Source organism: Hydra vulgaris, chromosome 02 (genome assembly GCF_038396675.1).
Source record: "Hydra vulgaris chromosome 02, alternate assembly HydraT2T_AEP".
In the NCBI taxonomy this organism is placed as follows: Eukaryota; Metazoa; Cnidaria; class Hydrozoa; order Anthoathecata; family Hydridae; genus Hydra; species Hydra vulgaris.
Genome location: NC_088921.1, coordinates 35,518,760 through 35,533,848, shown reverse-complemented (window position 1 = coordinate 35,533,848; position 15,089 = coordinate 35,518,760). Strand labels below are relative to the sequence as shown.

General features: G+C 26.8%; 3 protein-coding genes across 3 annotated transcripts; 1 reads left to right on the top strand and 2 right to left on the bottom strand.

The window, feature by feature from the left end:
• Positions 1–2,188: 2,188 nt before the first annotated feature.
• On the bottom strand, positions 2,189–3,095 carry LOC136076901 (uncharacterized). The gene is made up of 2 exons (XM_065790723.1): positions 2,848–3,095; positions 2,189–2,731 (listed from the first exon to the last, which is right to left on the bottom strand). The coding sequence occupies exon 2, from the start codon at positions 2,712–2,714 to the stop codon at positions 2,307–2,309; it is 408 nt and encodes a 135-aa protein (XP_065646795.1). The 5' UTR covers positions 2,715–2,731; positions 2,848–3,095; the 3' UTR covers positions 2,189–2,306.
• Positions 3,096–4,511: 1,416 nt separating this feature from the next.
• On the top strand, positions 4,512–10,586 carry LOC136076027 (uncharacterized). The gene is made up of 18 exons (XM_065789487.1): positions 4,512–4,643; positions 5,701–6,706; positions 6,896–7,002; positions 7,083–7,245; positions 7,335–7,430; positions 7,523–7,743; positions 7,808–7,820; positions 8,028–8,316; positions 8,618–8,671; positions 8,744–8,797; positions 8,869–8,913; positions 8,987–9,043; positions 9,116–9,161; positions 9,377–9,551; positions 9,697–9,783; positions 10,022–10,087; positions 10,210–10,298; positions 10,383–10,586. The coding sequence occupies exons 4-18, from the start codon at positions 7,201–7,203 to the stop codon at positions 10,504–10,506; spliced, it is 1,461 nt and encodes a 486-aa protein (XP_065645559.1). The 5' UTR covers positions 4,512–4,643; positions 5,701–6,706; positions 6,896–7,002; positions 7,083–7,200; the 3' UTR covers positions 10,507–10,586.
• Positions 10,587–14,163: 3,577 nt separating this feature from the next.
• Positions 14,164–14,631, bottom strand: LOC136076026 (uncharacterized). The gene has a single exon (XM_065789486.1). It carries the CDS (start codon positions 14,629–14,631, stop codon positions 14,164–14,166), a length of 468 nt encoding a protein of 155 aa, XP_065645558.1.
• Between the last annotated feature and the right edge of the window lie 458 nt (positions 14,632–15,089).

Below are 15,089 nucleotides of genomic sequence, written 5' to 3'. Positions count from 1 at the left end.
TAAACCATAAAATTATACTAAGACACAATAATTTTTTATATTTATTAATAAATCAATATGAGTAAATCGGCGTTTTTAGTAAAATTTAAAAGTAAACATGCTTACTTTAAGAAGAATTACAGAAAAGGTTATGATCTATATATTTCCAAACTTCATATTTTTAAAGCATATATAAATATCTAAAAAAAAAAAAAAAACTGAGCTGTTTTTTTGACTTACTAATCTAGAAAATTTTTATTTTTGATTGAAAGTATATTGAGATTGAGACAGAAGATTGATTGGTATTTATGTTTAGGCACAACCAGAAAGTAAGAGTTCTCACTTATGTGTAAAACTACAATATGCATATTTAATGAATTCAATTAAAAATATTTAAATATTAAAAACAGGTATATTCACTCAGAGCTAGTCAAAAAAATAAAAGGTATTTTCACTTAGGTGTAAAACTGCAATATCCATGACATGCATGTACATAAATAAACTCAATTTTAAATATCAAAACGCATTAACTTTTTGAATTCCGTGTTTTTATGAATTGAAAAATCTTTATACAAACTAGTGAACTATAAATATTTTTTTGTTTTTCTTTGAACTGTAAAACAAAACAAAATTACGTAATTTTTTTTTTTCAACAAATGAAATATATTGTCATATACATATCATAGACATACACAAACTGTCGATTCTGAGTAATAATTGATAAAAAGAAGCAAGCAAATGTCTTTCAAGATTCAAGGGCCATTGATGATACATAAATTTAAATTCCACATCAACTTTGCACATCACCTTGCATCTCATAATTTTTTAACATGTAAGTCAAACTAGGCATAGTATCATCACTGCAGTATCTCATCTTAACTTCATTTTGACATACAGGAATAAATTCATGTAAGTCTCTTGTTCCTGGTATTATTTTTACATTATTAAATCGTTCAGATTGTAATAACCTTGTTTCAACCAAACTTTCACTTGAAATAAAAATAAAGTTTATACCTTTGATGTTGTTAGTGCAATATGTAAACATATCACGTGAGTTCAATATTCGATTTGTAGAAATTCTCTGCAAACTAGCATTAGCTACAAGCCGTTTAACTGTTCCTCCAATACCGTCACAAGTTTGCTTTCCATGGCTGGTTGCAAAGAAAACCCATTTTGCATCTATTCCAAAGTCTGATTTATGCTGACATAGGTTAAAAATGTTTTTGCAGTTTTGTCTTTTGTCAAAATCAATTATCAATAATCTTTTGCTTCAGATTATTGATAATTGATTTTTGTACCTCGTAAACCATTGGTACATCATGATTGTTATCATCTGATATAATGCAATATGAAGTGGAATGCAACACTTGATTTTTTTATAGTACACAACTACTGGATGAAGTGTGCACTGAAGATTATTCCAATGGAAACCTTGTACTTCATCCTGCACAAAACTATAGTTTTCTGCAAAATCTCCAAGAATTATTGCACTATTTGATGGCAGTTCTTCTTTAAGATTTTTTAAATATTTAGATTGGCATTTAGAAATATATGAATGGGCTGTTAGCTTGACTAGTTTTTCCATCACCATATTTACATAATCTGGTATGCTTACAAGCTGTATAACTAAATCTGATCTATCAGTAGTAACCCATTGGTTAAATTTGATAGTACCTTCTTCCTCAAACTGCCCTATTAGTTCGAATAGCTTTTCTTCTAATTTAGATGTATTTTTTTACACTGTATACATCGATTTAACATGCATTCTTTGTTTTGCATACCACAAGCAATAAATTTATATAGTTCATGGTAATCAATTTTAATGGGTAGGAGTATTAACTTCATGTTTTGATGGTAGATACAAACGCACTCAGAATGGGTTCCTGATAAGTTTGGCAAAACACACCATATAGGTCTTAAAACACAAAACTTGGAAAACCCTAACTTTACATGTGGACAAAAGTAGTGAGAAATGAGAAATAAAAGTAGTCGCTTTTGCATATGGACTTTCCAACTAACACTTACAAAATTCTTTTGACCAATCTGGCGAGAGTTTTCACCATCTTCATGAAAATTTTTCACTAAAGTATTTATTCGATCAAGCAGCATTTTACCTCGCTTAGTTTCTGGAACAGCAAGAACTCCTTCCTTCTTTACTAAAGATCTAGATTTTATTATAAGATACTTTGAAACACCAAAATACTCACTAGCTGCTTCAATCGTCCATTCTTGTGGGCACAAAGTCAATACTTAAATTTTGTCTCTAAATGAACAGCATTTTTCAAGTTTATCTTTTATCAAAACTAACAATTTTTTGAACTGAACAACTATTTTTTTAAATCAAGAATATATTCATTATCAAAAACTTCAACATCTGTAAATGGAATTTTTAAAGAACTTGATAACTTGTCTTTGAAAACTGTTGTAATAGTTTTAATTTTTTGTTTTCCAATACTCATATGATTCGCAAATGGCTTTCCGTGAAACTTGACTGGTGACACGCCAATTATACTGAGACAATCAGAAAGTTCTTGTCTGTTTTTATTTATATCAGCTTCTTGTTGAACGTTAAATACGTTTTCTTTATTTATACTTTCATTAGTGTAATCATCAGCAATATCAATGTTATCAGTATTAATTTCAGTGGAAGCTTTTAATTTGACTAAGCAATTTGTACAAATTTTTTGACCAGGTACAATATTGAACCGGTTGTTTAAAGCTATGGTTTTTAACATGACTTCTCTGAGAGATGCTAAATTAAAAAACATAACTTCATCAAATAAAATGTGCCTAGTATTAATAAACATAAAGAACATAAAATTATGACAAAGTAACATTTATAAAAAAATTATGACAAGCTTTACTAACCTTTGCATGGTCTTTTGAGAACTAACAGCGGATCACAGCATTTATTCTGAAACACAGGGAACTTCTCAAGATAGAACTTTTGATGATTAAAACATAAGTCAATAATCAAAACAGGAGAAACACCAGACTTTAGCGCAACTAAATTTTGCTCATCTGGAGCTAAATCTTGAAAAGAGTTTATTCCAATGTGGTTTGTAAATGTTAACTTGTGACAATTTGATTTTAAAATCAATCCAACTGAGCATTGTTCCAGCCATTATAAAAATATTTAACTTCAATATTTTATTTTTCTAAAACCAACATTAAATAAATAATAATTTCTCACATGAGCATAATAATCAAAAATCAAATGTTAAAACCAATTGCTCCATTTAATTAATTAAACAAGAAATCAGAAATCCATTTTTATTAACTAAATAAGTGTAATCATAGCTATGATTACACTTATTTAGTTTAAAATAAAAATGAATTTTTGATTTCTTGTTTAATTAATTAAATGGAGCAATTGGTTTTAACATTGGAGTATTAATAATAATACTTATGTGAGAAATTATCATTTTTTTCTGAGAAATTATTTTAGTTATAATCTCTATATGGAGATTATAAACAAAACGGTAAATAAAAATGCAAAAATAAAGTTGCAAAAAAAAAAAAAACAATAATAAAATAGATATGTGCATAAAAAAACAGTGAAATAATTTTTGCCTCTTACAGGTATTTATATCTAAATTATTATTGTAAAGATTTAAAATGAATAGATCAATACCTTTTCTGCAATTAATCTTAAACTTGACATGTTCACTGAAAAATTATTGTTAAAAACCCGGTTTGCATTTCAAAGTTTTTCATCAAATATAAGATCTAATAACTTTAAGTAATGATTTTTGATTTCTATACCTATTAAATTTTGTAAACGTATGGTTAATGTAACTGCGTATACTTTACCATTTAAGTGTTGCTATAGAGTCTATATTTTATTCTCTGCACTCTTAGCAACGTTTATAATAGACGTTGCTAAGAGTGCAGAGAATAAAAAAATGTAAAAAATCTCAAACTTCAAATACCCATAACTCTTAAAATAATAAAATTGGCTCCAAATTATTTTTGATTATTCCTAACGACACTATTAACTGCATTTGTGCCGAAAATCAAGTATTTCTGTGTTGGTTGGTTATTTCGACTTGTTGTTTTGACATGGAATTACCCTACAGCAAAAACTAAACAAATTATGCACGGTTAATTATCTGAAACGGTTAGAAAATAATTAAAAACTGGAAAAGATAATAGTAGTTTGGTTTCATAATTTTGGGATTATTTAAAAAAAAAATTACAATATTTTGATGGAGGTTAATCTAACTTTTGAGTAGTATATGTTAATTGGAAACTTAAACTGACATACCTAATTTTATTTCGTTATATAGAACTTTAATTTATAAATATTTTCTTTCATTAGTTTAAAAAAAATCAAAATGATTACTTTAGTATTATTATTACTTTAATTATTATCAGGAGACAAAGTTAGTTAGTTACAACTAGTATACATCAAAATATATTAATGGACATCCCCAGTTTTATTCTGCAAGGCAGTGTAATAAAATATCAAATCCGCCTAAAATATCACATCCCCCATAGAAAATCCGAAATCGAGAATGCGTTTTCAAGTTATTGCACTTAGAAGTGTATCTAGTACGTCCGAAATATTTATGTACAAAAACAATAAAATTAAAAACGCAAGGATCAAGATTTATAAAATGGTTTGTAAATAAATATACTTTAAATGAAGTCAGCATTAAATGGTAATATATTTAAAATTCATACTTATGAAATTTTGATCTTAAAATATTGCCTGACAATGATTATATAGATTACACATGGGGGATGTGATATTTTAGATACTAAATACTAATACTTTTCATTATTTTAAATGTTACATAGGGGGATGTAATATTCTAGAAGCCTGGATAAGGGGATGTGATATTTTACATAGGAATTTCAGCTTCTTATTGTGATATATATACAGATTACACATGGGGGATGTGATAGTTTAGATACCAAATACTAATACTTTTCATTATTTTAAATGTTACATAGGGAGATGAAATATTCTAGAAGCATAGATAAGGGGGGTATGATATTTTACGTAGGAATTTCAGCTTCTTATTGTGATATATATACAGATTACACATTGGGGATGTGATATTTTTGATACCAAATGCTAATACTTTTCATTATTTTAAATGTTACATAGGGGGATGTAATATTTTAGAAGCCTGAATAATGGGGATGTGATATTTTATGTAGGAATTTCAGCATCTTATTGTGATATGTATATAAATTATACACGAGGGGTGTGATATTTTAGATATTAAATACTAATACTTTGCAGTATTGTAAATGTTACGTAGGGGGATGTAATATTCTAGAAGCCTGGATAAGGGGGAGGTGATATTTTACATAGGAATTTCAGCTTCGTATTGTGATATATATATATAAATTATACATTGGGGATGTGATATTTTAGATACCAAATACTAATACTTTGCAGTATTTAAAATATTACATTGGGAGATAAAATATTCTAGAATCATAGATAAGGGGGATGTAATATTTTACGTAGGAATTTCAGCTTCTTATTGTGATAATTAGTCAACACATATACTGAAATAGTGGTAGCTCTTTTTTATTTCTTTCAGCTTTGTTGGAGCTTGTTTGGATAAAAATATATGAAATATATATGTATACAATTTATGTTTACTTGCAAAGCTAATAATAATTTTACATTTTTTTGTATTCTTTATTTTCATTTTTTTTTTTAGCTTTTTAATGTTTAATTTAATCTTCTATTTAATTTAGATGCGATTGAGCTAACAATTAAAAAATGCAAAATTGTTCAACCAAGACTTTTAATATGCATAAGGCTTTGAACGAGTTAATGAGTTCTAAAGATTCAAAAAGAACACAACGAACACATTTTTATGCTTGTATTTTTATGTGTTAGTGCATAAACATTTAAGGAATGTTTTTTTTTTTTGTATATTTTTAATTTTAAGGAGAGAGGGCTAGAAAATATTTGGAATCTTTTATTAAATAAAAGAAGCTTCTTTATTATCCCAATAAAGTAACAATTTTAAAGTATGATTAAATTAACGTTTTTTTGTGGGTGGTATGAGAGAAGGTTCCACTGATTCTTGAATCAATTTTGAATCTTCCCAAGTCCAGTTTAGAAATCGATTTATATATATATTTATAGTGATAAATGTAAAATCATTGTGAATTTTTTTATTAGGAAACATCAAATATCAATGTGTAATGATAAAGAATACTGTACCAATACTGTATGTACATTGTAGTATATTTATAGTACTGTATAATATTATGGAAAAGACGAACATAAAAAATTTGGGAATTGCGATTATTTACTGTTAACTAATTTGAAATCAAAACAGCATGTTGATTATTGTTGTTTTAAGCCCACTGCGACATCGAAATGCTTTCGCGAATATTTTAATCATTTCGACAACAAAACAGTTGAGCAATAATAAAAAATTTATATTCGTACACACTTAGAATATTTGGTTTCTTTATTTACTTAATGATACAAATGCTTTAAACCGTGTCCCACATTGTACGACGAGGATTTCAACAACAATTAAAAATCGTGCTTATAATGACAGCCAGATAGCGAGGAATTTGACAAGTTTAAAATAAGGATGAAAGCGTGGTGGTTTAATTAAAATGATTAAGTTAGATAAAAAAATTGACTATATCGATTGGCATATGAAAGACTTTTTAATTTCAATTCAACGAGTCGAGTACAAACGCGTAGCCGTGGTAACAAAATTCCGAACATAAATTGCCGGTAATTATAATATTTGTCAAACAGTTCGACTTGAGCAGATCAGGAAAGGAATGAGTTTAAAACGTAAAAACAACATTAGGTCGAATCCTTTAAAGATGAATTAGAATAAAACCTTTTGATTTTGTATAATACAGCATTTAAAATAGCAAGTAAATAAAAATAATTCATTTTTTTCCGTTATTTAATTAGTTAAACGATGAGGTATATAAGATCTTGGGTATCGAACGACGAAGAACTGCTGTTTATCACCCTCAAACAAATGGACAAGATGAAAATACAAATAAAAATGTAAAAAGGTGTGCATTATTTTATTATTGTTTAAGTTCAAAATAAAATAATGATAATAACATCATTATTTTGAAATTACGTTAATTAGAAAAATCAGAAAACTTGTCGACGTAAACCAGTCAAACCGGGATGAGTTTCTAGAGATAGTTTTATATCCATTACGAATTGAAAGACAAACGTCTACAAAAGTGTCACCTTTTGAGTTGATGTTTGGTGGTCGTTCACCTGTTTGCAGAAGTGAGTTCAAAGAAGTAAGTATATTTGGATATCATTTTAAACAATTATATTTACTTTACACTCATATTTTAATATACCAATACCAGTATGCATTGTTATTTAGGAGGTCGGTATTTTCCCCGCAAATGAAGATGAAGTTAAAGCTGAAATCGAAAAAAATAAAATTCATATTGAAAACTTAACCAATTTGGTCACTAAAGTAATCACTTATACCACTTAACTTTAATTTAATTTTTAATATACCATCTTTTTTTTTTTTTTTTTTCTAATTACAATAGTTATAAATTTTAGAACATTACAGAAGCTCAAAAGAAACAAAAAAAATATTACGATAAAAGAGTTTCAAAAAATATCAAATCTATGGAAGAATGCATTAAAATTGGGGACAAAGTTTTGTTACTTGATATTAGAGGGAGGAGAAGCAAAGGCGCAGCTTTCAAGCCACGGTTTAAAGGACCTTATGAAGTAAGCGATATTACAAAATGTGGAAATTACAAACTGAGTAGTAATAAGTAATAATAAGTATATTTGGATATCATTTTAAACAATTATATTTACTTTACACTCATATTTTAGTATACCAATACCAGTATGCATTGTTATTTAGGAGGTCGGTATTTTCCCCGCAAATGAAGATGAAGTTAAAGCTGAAATCGAAAAAAATAAAATTCATATTGAAAACTTAACCAATTTGGTCACTAAAGTAATCACTTATACCACTTAACTTTAATTTAATTTTTAATATACCATCTTTTTTTTTTTTTTTTTTTCTAATTACAATAGTTATAAATTTTAGAACATTACAGAAGCTCAAAAGAAACAAAAAAAATATTACGATAAAAGAGTTTCAAAAAATATCAAATCTATGGAAGAATGCATTAAAATTGGGGACAAAGTTTTGTTACTTGATATTAGAGGGAGGAGAAGCAAAGGCGCAGCTTTCAAGCCACGGTTTAAAGGACCTTATGAAGTAAGCGATATTACAAAATGTGGAAATTACAAACTGAGTAGTAATAAAGTTATTATAAAAGGAACCCACAAAAGAGCCCATGTTAAGAAATTTCTCGAAGGCATTTGTGATAAAGGTATGCGCACAACTTATATACAAGCTTTCCAATAACTACTTTTTTTAACTTTTAAAAAGAAAGCTAAAGAGTTTCATGAATATTATTGCTAGACAACCAATATTTTCTAATTTGAAAGACTTTTGTACCCTCTACTTTAGAAACAATTACAACAAAAAATGAAATAGAAATCGAAAAAAAAACATTCATTGGTGGAAAGCATAGAGGGTAAATAGTAACAACAGATTTTCTTTTTATGTTTCAACTTTTGGTCTGCTTAAGCATTTTTTTTCCATATTTTATTTTTTGTTCAATTTTCTAGAAGCAAATAAGGCAGAGCAGATAATTAAAAGCTTTGTAGTTAAAGATAGTGAAGGTATGTCTTAAAAATTTCCTTTGCATTTATATTTGTTACCTTTTTAATTTTAATTTCTATCCAATTTTTTAGAGGCAAATAAGGCAGAGGAGACAATAAAAAGCTTTCTAGTTGAAGATAGTGAAGGTATGTAATAAAAAACTACCTTTTTATTTATAAGTGTTAACGTTTTATTTAAAGTATGGTTTGTTTTGTAGAGGAGGCAGATTCAATAAAAAACTTCGCAGTTAAAGACAGTGAAGGTATGTATTAAATAATTACAGTTTCATTTATATTTGTTAGCCTATCATTTTATATTTATGTTCAATTTTATAGACGAGACAAATAAGGCAGAGGAGACAATAAAAAGCTCTGTAGTTGAAGATAGTGAAGGTATGTATTAAAAAATTTTCTTCAAATACCTTCATGTTGGCTTTTTATTTTAATTTATGTGCAATTTTCTAGAGACATTATATACAAAAAAAAGCTGCATAGTTGAAGATAGTGAAAGGTATATATTATTCAGTGGCGCACTAGTAAACTGAAGATTTCTATGTAAACTTACTTAAATAAAATTAATTTTAAACATTATCCCTACCCGGTGAAAAAATAGAAGGTCTACAAATTTATAACATTATGTTATCTTTCTGTAAATGTAATACTGTCGTTATTTTATTTGATGAATGTATGCTTGAATAATTAATTATTATTACATTTTATCAATAGGTCAATAATACAATATCTCCGTATTGTAAACCCTGTAAAAGCAATTATGGGTATATATCCAGATTTAGGTGGCTGCAAGATATATGATTATTCATTACAAGACACTTTAAACGAATGTCTCAGTGACGAAGTTGTTTATATTTATCTAAAACTACTAGTAAACAGTAAAAAAAAAGTATGATTAATGAATATACTTCAAAATTGAATTTTTGTACAAAACAAACAGTATTAATAATTTATCTTTATTTAAATTTAAAAAAATTTTAATTTAAATATAAAACAATAAATTGAATGTCATTCCATTTATTAATGCTGTGAAGAATCGAATCGAAGTATTGTCACCAGCTGGGTTGCTCTCACTGGACGAGTTGCCAATTAATACTGATTTAATACAAAGACGGCATGAGGTATTCACAAACTTTTAGCTAAAAAATAATGCAAATAATTAATGATAGTTATTAATTTAATTTTATATATATATATATATTTATATATATATATATATTTATATATATATATATATATATTTATATATATATATATATATATATATATATATATATATATATATATATATATATATATATATTTATATATATATATATATTTATATATATAATTTAATTAATACAAATTTATTTACAGAAAGAGCTCTTTAAATTAGAAATGTTAATATGCTGCATGGTGGCAAAATTCCATTGGACGCTGGCTGTATGTAAAATAGTTTTTTGAAATAGTTAACTTCTTTGAGTTCAAGAAACCTAATTTCCAGTGAGCTTTTTTAACAGGGAACCAAAGTTAAAACTTAACATTGAAACTTACTTCTGTTTTAGATAATTAAACCAGATGATAAAACCATTCATTATATAAACCCTAAGGGAGAGCCGATTAATTCCATAAAAAAAGAAGAATTAAAATGGAAGTATGATGACTTTTTAATCTAGTGATTGGTATCTCAAAATTTTGTTTTTACATCTTTTATAATTTTTATACTATTATACTTCAGTTGTTACTTACAACAGAGATATGGTATTATTGAAAAGTTTAGAATATTAACATCGCCACATGCTAAACCAGCTGACAGTATATCATGTGGAGTATTTTGCCTTAAGGTAACATTATTTAACTAAACGAAAAAATGATATATTTTATATTATATTGTTTTTATTCTTATATTATTATTATCATTATGTGTACAAATAACCTTGGCATTTACAACATCAACAGTTGAGTTTCAAAATGTGTGCGAATTTTCTCACTTGTGATATATATATATATATATATATATATATATATATATATATATATATATATATATATATATATATATATATATATATATATATATATATATATATATATGCAGACCTATTTTAGTTTGCTGAAAATTATATAAATGGAGAAGAATTGGTGACCACCTTTCCAATTGAAGAAGTGAATGCATATAGGAAGAAAGTGGTGCAACTACTATAAGATGAAGGAGGTTAGTAAGGTTGTTTATAGTGTTAAAAATATTTATATTACCTTCATATAAAATTACATTTAAAAAGAAACAAAAAAAATTGATAAAGCTAAATCTATAGGTCAAAAATGTTGGCAGGATAGTTTGTGTCGTATTTGCGAAAGTGAAACTGGTCCAAAAACTAGAAAAAATCAAAAAAAAGATAAATGGGTATTAAGAAATATTTCAATTACTTTTAAACATTATTTTCAAATAGAAAAATGATTTAACCTTAAATATTTATTTTTATATAAAATGTGACTTTTGCATCCCAAATCGATGGTACCATATAGGATGCATTGTTTTTAAAAATAAAACTTCATTTTGTTGTGAACAAATTTATTACTAAAAAGTAAAATTAATAATAAATAATATAACATTTATAACATAATAAATCTTGTAAAAAATTAACAAATAGAATGGTTGATATTTATAACTTTAATAAATACATTTAATAACATAATAAATAAATTTATACAATTTATTTAGGTTTTTCGCGGAACACTGCTAGAAGTTTAAAAAGAAAAGAAGAAATATATATATATATATATATATATATATAATATATATATATATATATATATATATATATATATATATATAAATCAACATGCAAAAATTTGTAGCACAGGAAAATTTTGAAATATATTATTAAACATATAAACAAACTTTTTTTGGTTTTTCACAAAAAGTCAAAATAAGTAAAATATAGTAATTGACTTAAGACATTGAAGTAAATAAAAAACAAATTTGCATTCAATAAAATTGTATTACAAATTACATTAGAGTTCTAAAAGTTAGATATCAGTTAAAAAAAAGAATTTGCTTATAAAATAGAGTGCGAAAGAGATCCCCCTACGTAACATTTACAATACTGCAAAGTTTAGTATTTAATATCTAAAATATCACATCCCTCGTGTATAATTTATACACATATCACAATAAGATGCTGAAATTCCTACGTAAAATATCACATCCCCTTATCCAGGCTTCTAGAATATTACATCCCCCTATGTAACATTTAAAATAATGAAAAGTATTAGTATTTAGTATCTAAAATATCACATCCCCCATGTGTAATCTGTATATATATCACAATAAGAAGCTGAAATTCCTTTGTAAAATATCACATCCCCCTTATCCAGGCTTCTAGAATATTACATCCCCCTATGTAACATTTAAAATAATGAAAAGTATTAGTATTTGGTATCTAAAATATCACATCCCCCATCTGTAATCTGTATATATATCACAATAAGAAGCTGAAATTCCTATGTAAAATATCATATCCCCTTATCCAGGCTTCTAGAATATTACATCCCCCTATGTAACATTTAAAATAATGAAAAGTATTAGTATTTGGTATCTAAAATATCACATCCCCCATGTGTAATCTGTATATATATCACAATAAGAAGCTGAAATTCCTATGTAAAATATCATATCCCCTTATCCAGGCTTCTAGAATATTACATCCCCCTATGTAACATTTAAAATAATGAAAAGTATTAGTATTTAGTATCTAAAATATCACATCCCCCATGTGTAATCTATATAATCATTGTCAGGCAATATTTTAAGATCAAAATTTCATAAGTATGAATTTTAAATATATTACCATATAATGCTGACTTCATTTATAGTACATTTATTTACAAACCATTTTATAAATCTTGATCGTTGCGTTTTTAATTTTATTGTTTTTGTACGTAAATATTTCGGACGTACTAGATACACTTCTAAGTGCAATAACTTGAAAACGCATTCTCGATTTCGGATTTTCTATGGGGGATGTGATATTTTAGGCGGATGTGATATTTTATTACAGCAGTCGTTTACGAGAGTTATGTTTAGGCGCGCATGTGCCGGAAGTTTTTAGAAATTTTAGAGATTTTGGAGTGGCTGAAGTTTATTAGCTACAAAATCTTTTTTATATAGCAACTGTTATTTTTAGTTTATTTTTGTAAAAATTAGTGTTGCAACCATATTACTAATCTAAATCAATAAATAAATGCCTTTTTTGTATTAGTAAAAAAATAAATACGCTAAACAATTATTTTAAAATGTTTTAATTTGTATTTTGGCTAAAACTTTATTTGTAACATTGAGTGGTTTGTTTATTTTTTTGAAATAAATTTTGAGAATTTCTAACTGTACAAATTTTAAAACAAAAAAATTTCTTTATTATTATTACTTTCTTTATACTTGACTATTTTTTGGTTGTTGCTTAAATTTAATTTTTCTGTAAAAGTGTATTTTAACTCGTTTAGCTTTTTAAGAGCTTAGTTTTTTAAATAACTTTGTTCTGGTGCATTTTAATCAATTATGTTATAAAATCAGGGATATAAAAATGTAATAAAGTTAAAACGAGCCTTATATTAACTTTAACTTATAATAACTTTTAGCACATGTAAAGTACTGTTTACTTACATACAGTTACTTTATATTGCATGTATTTAGAAACATGCTGTTGCTAAAAAGAACTTGCATTGCTATAAGAAATATTATATATATATATATATATATATATATATATATATATATATATATATATATATATAAATATATATATATATATATATATATATATATATATATATATATATATATATATATATATATATATATATATATGTATATATATAAAATTGCCATAAAAACGACTAAATTTAAGAAAGGCGAATAAGATTAAAGATGTTCTAACAACTAACAATCACATTACAACATTAGATTTTGAAATAACCGCCTTTAGCTTTGATAAAGGTTCTAAGCCTCTTGGGGAAATCATTGACTGTGGCGCGCAGGTATTCTGGAGAAAGATTATTTCATTCCTTCTAAAGTGCTCGGCGCAAAGAGTCCAAATTCCTATGAGGGATAGAACATGCCTTGGTCTTTAAAACTGACCACACGGAATAATCCAACGGGTTGAGATCTGGCGAGTAGGGAAGCCATTCTTGGGCGCTGATAAAATCTGGAAAATTGTTTTTGCACCACCCTTGAACAATTTTTGTCTTGTGGGCAGGAGCTGAATCCTGTTGAAATGTCTAGGGCTTTGTACCAAAGTGTGATTGGGATCATGGAAGTACTTCTTTTATAAGGACATCATTTAAATAGTTTTGACTGTTAACTTTAACTCCAGAATCCACAAAAACTAACGGAGTTTTGCCATCCGAAGTTATCCCTCCAAAAACCATAACGAATTGCGGATGTCCTGAACGAGAAGCAACTCTATCCTTCATGTTTGCATCACTGATACTTCTGGACAATATTCGATCATTTTGATGGTTTAAGAAAGCTTCAACATTGAATAAACATTCATCAGTGAAAACAATTCCTGAGTGGCCGAAGAAAAATATTTGAGCAAAAGCTTGCATCTTTCCATTTTTACTTTCTTCATTTTGTCTGTGAAAAGATGAGCTTTTTGGATCTTGTATGGGATAAGTTTTAGCTTATCCTTGCATATTTTTCTCAGGGATTCACGACCTATTTGCAAATCATTTGCCATTTTTCTCATCGACCTCCTTGGATTTCGATGAATTCTATCACGCACTTTTTTGATAATAATTTTGCTACTTGATTTCGGTGGTCTTCCACTTCTAGGCTTGTCTTGGGTGCTGCCTGTCTCCTTTAACCGTTCACAATTGTTATAAACAGTTCTTCGAGGAATTTTAAGTCTTTTTGCTATCTCTGCTCCAGTGCATCCACTAAAGAACAAATGCTCTATAGAAACTCGATGGTCTTTTGTGACTTTCATACTAAAAATAAAATAGATTTAAATAAATAAAAATGCCTGAATACGATTAAGAATTGACATAGGAGTGAAATAGAAACAAAAATATTGACAAATAATACATTTTCTTAAGTCTAATAAACTAATTAAAATGAGTGTCAGAACTTTCTGGTCACCCTGTATATATATATATATATATATATATATATATATATATATATATATATATATATATATATATATATATATATATATATATATATATATATATATATATGTATATACATATACAACCCTCGGAATTAGAAAAAATGATTTATTTCCGACCTCAATCTTTTTGAGGTCGGAAATAATTATTTGATACTAAGGTGTGATAAAACATAGAAAGGAGGTCGGCAATTTTTTGCCGACCTCAAACACTTTCAGGGCGGCAGTTAGTTCGGCATTGCCGAATGCCGAACTAACTGCCGTTCCGAGGATTA